The 10,152-nt window shown below is 43.4% G+C and overlaps 1 protein-coding gene across 1 annotated transcript in view; it reads left to right on the forward strand.

Annotated features, from left to right (window-relative positions):
• SLC26A8 (solute carrier family 26 member 8) overlaps nt 1-10,152 on the forward strand; it is a 106,016-nt gene that overhangs the window by 79,740 nt on the left and 16,124 nt on the right. The window contains exons 12-16 of the mRNA XM_017522624.2: nt 3,391-3,486; nt 4,626-4,732; nt 4,814-4,883; nt 5,937-6,029; nt 6,437-6,568. Of these exons, the coding sequence (XP_017378113.1) occupies nt 3,391-3,486; nt 4,626-4,732; nt 4,814-4,883; nt 5,937-6,029; nt 6,437-6,568 (498 nt within the window). The remainder of the gene's footprint in view (nt 1-3,390; nt 3,487-4,625; nt 4,733-4,813; nt 4,884-5,936; nt 6,030-6,436; nt 6,569-10,152) is intronic.

A 10,152-nucleotide genomic window follows, 5' to 3' on the forward strand; every position in this document is an offset into this window, starting at 1 on the left:
TTCTCCTGCCTCAGCCTCCTGAGTAGCTGGGATTACAGGCACCTGCCACCATGCCTGGCTAATTTTTGCATTTTTAGTAGAGACAGGGTTTTGCCATGTTGGCCAGGCTGGTCTCAAACTCCTGACCTCAGGTTATCCACCCACCTCGGCCTCCCGAAAGGAGACTGGGATTACAGGTGTGAGCAAAAATGTTTCTTAAAAGTAGATTAAATTCTACTTTGAAGTCCTGACAATTTTTATATCCTTATGCATATAAATCTTCATTTTCTCATATTTAGGAAACTCTCTCCATTAGAAAAGCAAACATGTTCATTCTCAAAACTTTGGAAAATGCAAAATAGATAAAAATAGATAAAAATGTCATTCATGATCACAAATCAAAAACTAACATTTTGGCATCTATCCAACCAATATTATTTTTCATAAATGGGTATCACTTTGCATTGTTGTAACCTAGTTGTACAATTCTATATTCTTGTTTTTATTTAATATATAGCATACTTTATTCTATAACATTTGACATTATTTGAAAATTATGTTGTCTACATTTTTTTTTTATAAATAACAATGAGTAATTTTGTACATTTACTATTTTCTAGATTTAGGATAATTTTTTTTTTTTTTGAGACAGAGTCTCTCCTCTGTTGCCCAGGCTGGAGTGCAGTGGTATGATCCTGGCTCATTGCAACCTTTTCCTCCCATGTTCAAGCGATTCTCATGCCTCACCCTTCTGAGTAGCTGAGATTACAGGCATATACCACCATGCCCAGCTAATTTTTGTATTTTTAGTAGAGACAGGTTTTTGCCACATTGGCTAAGCTGGTCTTGAACTCCTGGCTTCAAGAGATCTGCCTGCCTCAGCTTCCCAAAGTGCTGGTATTACAGACATGAGCCACTGTGTCTGGCCAGGAATTAGGCTAAATTTCCAAAAGCAAAACAAAATAGTTGTGTGAAAGCATATCAGCATTTCTGGATATATTGTCAAGTGATTTTCCAAAAGGGTAGCATCCTATTATACTCAACAACCATGTATATGGGGTATTATCCATGTTTTTATTTTCTTTTTTTGAGACAGGGTCTCATTCTTCCACTGGGCTGGAGTGTAATGACACAATCACTGCTCACTGCAGCCTCCACCTCCCAGGCTTAAGTAATTCTCCCACCTCAGCTTCCCGAGTAGCTGGGACTATAGTCATATCTACACCACACCTAGCTAATTTTATTTTATTTTTTGTGAGATGGCATCTCACTATGTCACCCAGGTTGGTCTCGAACTCCTGGGCTCAAGCCATCCTTCTACCTCAGCCTCTCAAAGTGCTGGGATTACAGGCGTGAGCCACCACACTCGGCTATCAGTATTTACCATTTGCTCATTTAATTTGATAAACAAAATGGCATTTCATTTATGAAATCATTACAGTATATTATGATTCAACATGAAGAAAAGCTCAATTGGAATTGTTTTAGAGTTTCTGTGAGTGTAAGTTCTCTTAATTTATCATCCCATCTGAGAATGGTTTCTAGATAATGTTGGTAACAGGTATGTCCAGGAAACCAGACAACCCAAGGCCAAGTAGCCAAAGGCACCAGCTCCCATAGGTCTTGTTCCACACACCAAAAGCAACACTGAAACAGAAAGGGATCGATGACTGTAACCTTTTTCTTTTTTTAAGATGGAGTTTCACTCTTGTTGCCCAGGCTGGAGGGCAATGGTGCGATCTCAGCTTGGTGCGGTCTCAGCTCACGGCAACCTCCGCCTCCTGGGTTCAAGTGATTTTCCTGCCTCTGCCTCCTGAGTAGCTGGGATTACATGCGCCCGCCACCACGCCCAGCTAATTTTGTATTTTTAGTAGAGACGGGGTTTCACCATGTTGACCAGGATGGTCTCGATCTCTTGGCCTCCCAAAGTGCTGGGATTACAGGCTTGAGCCACTGCGCCCAGCAGAGACGGGGGGTTTCTTCATGTTGGTCAGGCTGGTCTCGAATTCCTGACCTCAGGTGATTTGCCCACCTCAATCTCCCAAAGTGCTGGGATTAAAGGCATGAGCCACCGTGCCCAATAACTATAACCTTTACCTATGCTGGGTAAGATGTTAGAGCCCGGGCACCAGTGAGTGGTCGACTTGTAAGTTGGTAAAAAGAATTTACCGACAATAGTGTAGGTTTGAAAAGAGAAAAGTTTACTAGAAGGGAAGAACACTGCAAAAGGGTGCAGTGGGGCACTTCAGCAAGAGGAGTGAGTGCACTATGGTGGGTTTTCTTTAGGAGCATTCATGGACCTTAAGGCGGAAGCTTAGGGTTGTAAAATGAATTTCAGCACAGCATTCCAGAGATGTTTAGAAATGTTAGTTACTTATAAAAGTTGAAAGAGGCCTGGAATCACATACCAATTTTAGATAGTAGGGAAGTTTGATTACTTCTAAATTCCTAGATAAGGAGATGGCCTGTTGGATGGTTACCAGGTGGTCTTTGCTCCCTTCTAAATTGCTCAGATAAGAAGTTTTTGTCTCCCGGGGCTTGTTCAATGGTTAGCAAGTGATTTTCGCTTTCCGCTTTCCTCGAGTTACTCTTCCTCTCACTGTCTATGTGAGTGATGAACTACCTGAATCTAAAAGGGGCTATTGTAAGCTTTCCTAGCTGAATCAGTCAGGCCTTGACCTTGCCCTGACCTTGCCTTGTGTTTTTGGCAAATTATGGAGAAGGGCAAAGAAAAATGTACACAGGCTGGGCACGGTGGCTCACACCTGTAATCCCAGCACTTTGGAGGCTGAGGCGGGCAGATCACTTGAGGTCAGGAGTTTGAGACCAGCCTGACCAACAAAGTGAAACCCTATCTCTACTGAATATACAAAAATCAGCTGGGCGTGGTGGTGCATGCCTGTAATCCCAGCTACTTGGGAGGCTGTGACAGGAGAATCGCTTGAACCTGGGAGACAGAGGTTGCAGTGAGTTGAGTTTGTGCTACTGCACTCCAGCCTGGGCAATAAGAGTGAGACTTCATCTCAAAAAAAAAAAAAAAAAAGGAAAAATGTAGAGACAAAATTAGCCATGAGTGGTGACATGCACCTGTAGTCCCAACTACTTGGGAGGCTGAGTGGGGAGGATGTCTTGAGCCCAGGAGTTTGAGGCTGCAGTGAGCTAGATTGCACGCCACTGTACTCCAGCTTAAGCAAGAGCGAGACCCTGTCTCTAAAAGGAAGAGAAAAGAAAAATATAGAGAAAATGTATTTGCTTGGACAATGAGTTGAAACATAGACATGGTCTTCATATAAAATATCAATGCAAAATGTCTCAAAGTGGCAAGGCTAACTTTTTGTGATTCCTTTGTGGGGATTTGTGAGTTTTATACCCCAAAGGGAAAACGAACCAGGATTTATCTTTTCCCCACAGGCTGTGCTGGCTGGTATTATTCTGAGCAATGTCCTTCCCTACCTTGAAACCATTTCTAACCTACCCAGTCTGTGGAGGGAGAACCAATATGACTGTGTGAGTATAGATGCCTGGGCTGAGGAAGGCGAGGGCAGAAGAGAGGCTGGAGAGAGGGAGAAAGAACAGAAGAGATCTGCCATGGACTTAAAGAGCACAAACAACTCTTTGATGCCTAGTTTTGCTTAAAAAGGAGAGTTTTGCTTTAAAAAGGAGAATTTTGCTTAAAAAGGAGAGTCAAGGTTGTTGGCACATGAAAACAAGACCTCCTTCCAACTATGCAAAATTAAATGAAAGGGATTAAGTGGCTACAGTTACAGGCAAGGCTAGCAAAAAGGGCTTGTCATTCACTGCAAATTTGAATTACTTTTAATCCAGTTCATGTAAATGCATTTCAGGATAGGCTTCTCCAATCCCAATAAGCGAAGGAGGTGTCTTGCTAGGCAGAATAACTGCTGAAGCTCCCTCTTCTCTCTGGAGCACAAAACCAGAGGTCAGAAAGGGGAATCAGCAAGAAATAAAAGGTAGAGGATAGAATGTGATGAGAGGAGACCCAGGAGAGACAGAAAATATGAAAGGGGATAACTTTTGGAGCCAGATCCCTGAGGAACTAAGAGGGGGTGTGGTCCAGCGCGCAGATAGAGTTTCTATTCCAGGAGGAGACAGAACGCTTCCAACTGATGGAAAAGAATAAGGAAATGTTGAGTACAGATACTGACAAGTGGCAGGTGGTGAGGAAAGTAGATATTTAAGAGAATTTCAGCCTATTTTTCTTGTGTGAAGATGAAATAATGGAGAAGGTGGTGGGGTAGGGGCTGGAAAAAGTTGGTACAGATTTGCAATAACTCTTATAGGTCTTAAAATAGCAACTACCACTTGGTGAGTGTTCTAGTTGGGTTTGCAAATGGTATTCCTAATCTCAACAAAGCCTATAAGGTAGACTTTATTACTATTTTGCACATGAGGAAACTGAAGTTTCGAGAGACATTTGAAGACCAGGGATGCATACAAGAATTGCTAGGCATCCTTGAGGGCCCTATTGTTTGTGATGGCACCAGTCCATGTGGCTATGAATATTTCTCTAAATCCCAGGTGTATAAAGGAGAGGGCGAAGGTGCATTGAGAGACAGGACTGATCATTTTCTCAGTTATACTCATTTTCATGATCTTCCTTTTCCCCTCATTCCCTTTTCCATAAGGCTGTTTGGATGACGACATTCTTATCTTCAGTTTTCCTGGGACTGGATATTGGACTAATTATCTCAGTCGTTTTTGCTTTCTTCATCACCACTGTTCGTTCACACAGGTACTTTGTCTCAGGTAATAGGAGGTTAACCAAGGCAAGGTAAGGCAACTCTGACCTAAAGGCAAGTGCATTTCCTTTCAGAACGAAGATTCTTCTCCTGGGTCAAATCCCTAACACCAACATTTATAGAAGCATCAATGATTATCGGGAGGTAAGAATCCAAATTGGTCCCATTTCTCTGCCTAAGGGATAGGGTGGGCCCCACCTCATGCTTAGTTTTTCTCCAAAATCCCTTGCCATTGTTTCCTGCACTGCAGATACACATTTACAAAGGAGGGGGAATTGATATACTCTGGTAGAGATGGGTTCTTTGTTTAGAGACAGAGCCTTGCTCTGTCATCCAAACTGGAGTGCCGTGCAGTGGCTTGATCTTGGCTCACTGAAATCTCCTAGGTTCAAGCAATTCTCCTGCCTTAGCCTCCCTAGTAGCTGAGATTACAGGTGTGTCCCACCATACCCAGCTATTTTTTTTGTATTTTAGTAGAGATTGGGGTTTCACCATGTTGCCCAGGCTAATCTCGAACTCCTGTGCTCAGGCAATCCGCCTGCCTCAGCATCCCAGAGTGCTAGGATTACAGGCGTGAGCCGCCACACCTGGGCGAGATGGGTTCTTAAGTAGCTAAATTCTTATAGTATTGCAGCCAGTTAAAGATCATTTGTAAATGTACTTTAAGGAGAGTTCGGCCAAGAAAAAGAGAAGAGTAAGGAAATGGAGGGGAAAAGAAGACAGCCAGAAAAGCAGCGGGTGAAAAAGGAAGGAAATGAATTTCTAGTTCTTGTCTCTAATAAGGAAGAATACAGGACAGGTGCTTTGGCTCACACCTGTAATTCCAGCACTTTGGGAGGCCAAGGTGAGCAGATCACCTGAGGCCAGGTGTTTGAGACCAGTGTGGCCAATGTGGTAAAACTCCATCTCTACGAAAAACACAAAAATTAGCAGGGCATGATGGCAGGTGCCTGTATCCCCAGCTAGTTCAGGAGGCTGAGGCAGCAGAATAGCTTGGACCTGAGAGGCGGAGGTTGCAGTGAGCCAAGATCATGCCATTGCATTCCAGCCTGGGTGACACAGTGAGACGGTCTAAAAAAATAAAAGTAAAAAAGAAAGAAGAAGAATAAAGATTCTCTAGGAGCTTCTAAGGATGTGTTATTCTTACTCCATAAAAGAACTGAGAAATTTCCCTCAACTTCACATTTTGTCTTACAGATCATCACCATTCCTGGGGTGAAAATCTTCCAGTGCTGCAGCTCGATTACATTTGTAAATGTTTACTACCTAAAGCATAAGCTGTTAAAAGAGGTAACTGCCAATCCCAGCGCTTTGGGATTGGCTGAGGTGGGTGGATCACCTGAGGTTGGGAGTTTGAGACCAGCCTGACCAACATGGAGAAACCCTGTGTCTACTAAAAATACAAAATAAGCCAGGCACGGTGGTGCATGCCTATAATCCCAGCTACTCGGGAGGCTGAGGCAGGAGAATCGCTTGAACCCAGGAGGCGGAGGCTGCGGTGAGCCAAGATTGTGCCATTGCACTCCAGCCTGGGCAACAAGAGTGAAACTCCGTCTCAAAAAAAAGAGGTAACTGTCTTCTTGCCCACATGCCCACCTTTCTCTACCTGCCCACTTTGCCCACTGGTAACCATCTCCCCCTCTTTCGCCTTCTTTTCCACCACTCTCCCTCTAGATGAGACCTCTCATGTCTTTCAGGTCGATATGGTAAGGGTGCCTCTTAAAGAAGAAGAAATTTTTACCTTGTTTAATTCAAGTGACACCAACCTACAGGAACAAAAGATTTGCAGGTGTTTCTGCAACTGCGATGATCTGGAGCCACTGCCCAGAGTGAGAAATACATTTTCTTTCCTATATTTTTCTCCATACTTTATAAAGGAGTACACCAGTCATTTCTTTAAAAAATCAAAGCCTCTAAGAGATTTTGACTTTTAGATGGACCCTGGAGAATTCAGAAATTAAGACACAAGTTTCCTCTCATCTTGGAGGCTTGACTGAAGGAAAAAATAAAAGGCACAAAATTCTCCCTTGAGGTTCAGGTTTTCACATGAAAGTAGGTAGGAAGTAGATCATTCTGACTTCTACCAGATGACCAGTGACCAGAGTGCATGTTGCCTGTTGAGACTATAATTCTGTAATTGTACCTATTTCCCTGGCTTTTAGCTGCCTAGCTTTAGATTTCTGAAAATAAGTGACTTAAAGATTGCTTCCTGATTCCAACTAGGGCAGGGTCAAGGTCACTGGGCTTCTCAAGGATCTGCCAAGGTCTCCTGATGTCTCCCTGTGGCCAAGAAAATGATGATGGGAGATAGGGGGAAAGGAGCGGGGAGGACAACAGGCTCCTATTTCAGATGGGAATTTTACAGCATCTGAAGTTTATTTTCGCTGATGAGAATTACAAAGTGCTCATTATTTCCAACCTGGACTTGGTCTAAGTAGTCCCTTCCCCCAGAGCAGGATTGCTCACTTCTAGCTTTTGGGTCTTTCAGTGGTCAGCTCGTCTATAGTGCATGCTCTGGAGGGGCAGCTCTCTCTACACACAGGGATTTATACCCTCCCCCGCAACACATAGACACAAATGCCTCCACACGCCACGCATGTGCTTACAAAACTCTGAGCATCCACTCTTGTTCTGACACACTCTAATGGAGCATAGGTTCTACTGAGCTCCTGGAAAATATCAACTTCCCAGGCAAGAGGTCAGAATTAGCATTACACCTAATTTTTGTTTCATAGACACACTGTGCTGAGTATTGTAGAGACAGCATTTACAGGACGTTAGCAAATACACTTTAGAATAGAACAGGATCATCCAGTATTTATTCAGTTCCTACTATGTGCCCAAAAGTATGATAGTATGAAAAAGGAGGTTTTCTTCACTATGGTTAAAAAAAAAAAACAACCTAAAATATGTCATGTTGGCCAGGCGCAGTGGCTTACACCTGTAATCCCAGCATCTTAGGAGGCCAAGGCAGACAAATCAGGAGGTCAAGAGATCAAGACCATCCTGGCCAATATGGTAAAACCCCATCTCTACTAAGAACACAGAAATTAGCCAGGTGTGGTGGTGCACGTCTGTAGTCCCAGCTACTTGGGAGGCTAAGGCAGAATTGCTTCAACCCAGGAGGCGGAGGTTGCAGTGAGCCAAGATTGCGCCATTGCATTCAGAGCCTGGCAACAGAGTGAGACTCAGTCTCAAAAAAAAAGAAAAAAAAAAAAAAAAGCACTCTTTTTTTTTTTTAGAGATGGGGTTTCACCATGTTGGCCAGGCTGGTCTCGAACTCTTGACCTCAGATGATCTGCCCACTTCCGCTTCCCAAAGTGCTGAGATTACAGTCATGAGCCACCACACCCAGACAAAATATGCCATCTTAACCATTTTCAAATGTACAGTTCAGTAGTGTTAAGTATATTCACATTGGTACACAATCATCACTCCACCATCCAACTCTGGAATATTTTCAACTTGTAAAACTGAAACTTGATACCCATTAAATGACAATCCCAGCTGGGCACGGTGGCTCACGCCTGTAATCCCAGCACTTTGGGAGGCAGATCATTGAGGTCAGGAGTTCAAGACTGGCGTGGCCAACACGGTGAAGCCCCATCTCTATTAAAAATACAAAAATTGGCCAGGCACAGTGGCTCACACCTGTAATCCCAGCACTTTGGGAGGCTGAGGCGGGCGGATCACCTGAAGTCAGGAGTTCGAGACCAGCCTGACCAACATGGTGAAACCCCATCTTTAAAAAACAGCAACAACAACAACAACAACAACAATTAGCCTGTGGTGGCACATGCCTACAATCTCAGCTATGTGAGAGGCTGAGGCAGGAGAATCTCTTGAACTGGGGAGGTGAAAGTTGCAGTGAGCCAAGATTGCACCACTGAGCTCCAGCCTGGCCAACAGAGCAAGACTGTCTCAAAAAACAAAAACAAAAACAAAAACAATTCCCCATTCTCCTGTTCTCTCATTCTCTGGTAACCTCCATTCTATTTTCTATAAATTTGACTATTCGAGATACTTCATATAAGTGGAATCACACTTGCCTTTTTGTGACTGGCTTACATAGCATAATGTTCTCAAGTTATCCAGGTAGTTCTTTTTTTTTTTTTTGAGACGGAGTTTCACTCATGTTACCCAGGCTGGAGTGCAATGCGCGATCTCGGCTCACCGCAACCTCCACCTCCTGGGTTCAGGCAATTCTCCTGCCTCAGCCTCCTAAGTAGCTGGGATTACAGGCACACACCACCATGCCCAGCTAATTTTTGTATTTTTAGTAGAGACGGGGTTTCACCATGTTGACCAGGATGGTCTCGATCTCTTGACCTCGTGATCCACCCGCCTTGGCCTCCCAAAGTGCTGGGATTACAGGCTTGAGCCACCGTGCCCGGCTAGGTAGTTCCTTAAAAAATTTTTTTTCATAGAAATTTTGAACACATACAAAAGTAGAGAGAAGTATAATGAACACTCATGTCCCACATCAGCTTGAAGATTTATCAACTCATAGCCAATCTTGTTTCATCTATACCTCCACCTATCTATAGCCCCTCAGAATCACAGGATTCTTTTGAAACAAATCAGGGAGTTTTAAATCAAATTAGGAAGACAAGTCTCTATTAATGTGTCATATAAAGCTATTGCTGTATCTTATCAATCCTAAGATATTTTTCACATCTCTGACATTTAGATACATCATGTAATCTATGACATGTCATAGTTTAATTTTTAGTGCATGTTTTTTTCCTTTCAGAACGGTGGTGTATCTTAAAATTGATAAAATAGGTTAGTGAATCGGCCGTGTTTTAAACTGTATGTTTAGATTCTAACAGCTCTTAAGACTTCAGGTAAGGGGAGATTGGCATGAGCTCAAAAGTCAGAAAAACTTTATGGTAGCAACAGACTGTGCTAGGAAATTTATGAGAGAATTTTGGATTGATGTTGGGTAGGAAAAAAGAGGATTCCCAGTCCGTAGACAGGCTTGGACACTTTCTACACCAAGGTAGAAATAAATGTGAGGCTGTTAGGATAAGAGGCTTAGCCTGGGAAGTAAGGTCAGGCACATAAGACATGAGGGGATTGTAAAAAGATAAGAATGTAGAGTAGATGAAGGAGAGAAAAGGCAGCTCTCAGATGGCCAGACCCAATGGCTCACGCCTCGATATCCCAGTTTGGGAGGCTGAGGCAAGCAGATCACTGGAGGTCAGGAGTTCATTAGCCTGGCCAACATGGTGAAACCCAGTCTCTACTAAAAATACAAAAATTAGCTGGGTGTAGTGGCTGATGCCTGTAATCCTAGCTACTTGGGAGGCTGAGGCAGGAGAATCACTTGAACCTAGGAGGCAGAGGTTGCTGTGAGCCAAGATTGCGCCATTGCACTCTAGCTTGGGTGACAGAGAGAGACTGTCTCAAA

The sequence above is a fragment of the Cebus imitator genome, unplaced genomic scaffold (assembly GCF_001604975.1).
Source record: "Cebus imitator isolate Cc_AM_T3 unplaced genomic scaffold, Cebus_imitator-1.0 Scaffold24, whole genome shotgun sequence".
Lineage (NCBI taxonomy): Eukaryota > Metazoa > Chordata > Mammalia > Primates > Cebidae > Cebus > Cebus imitator.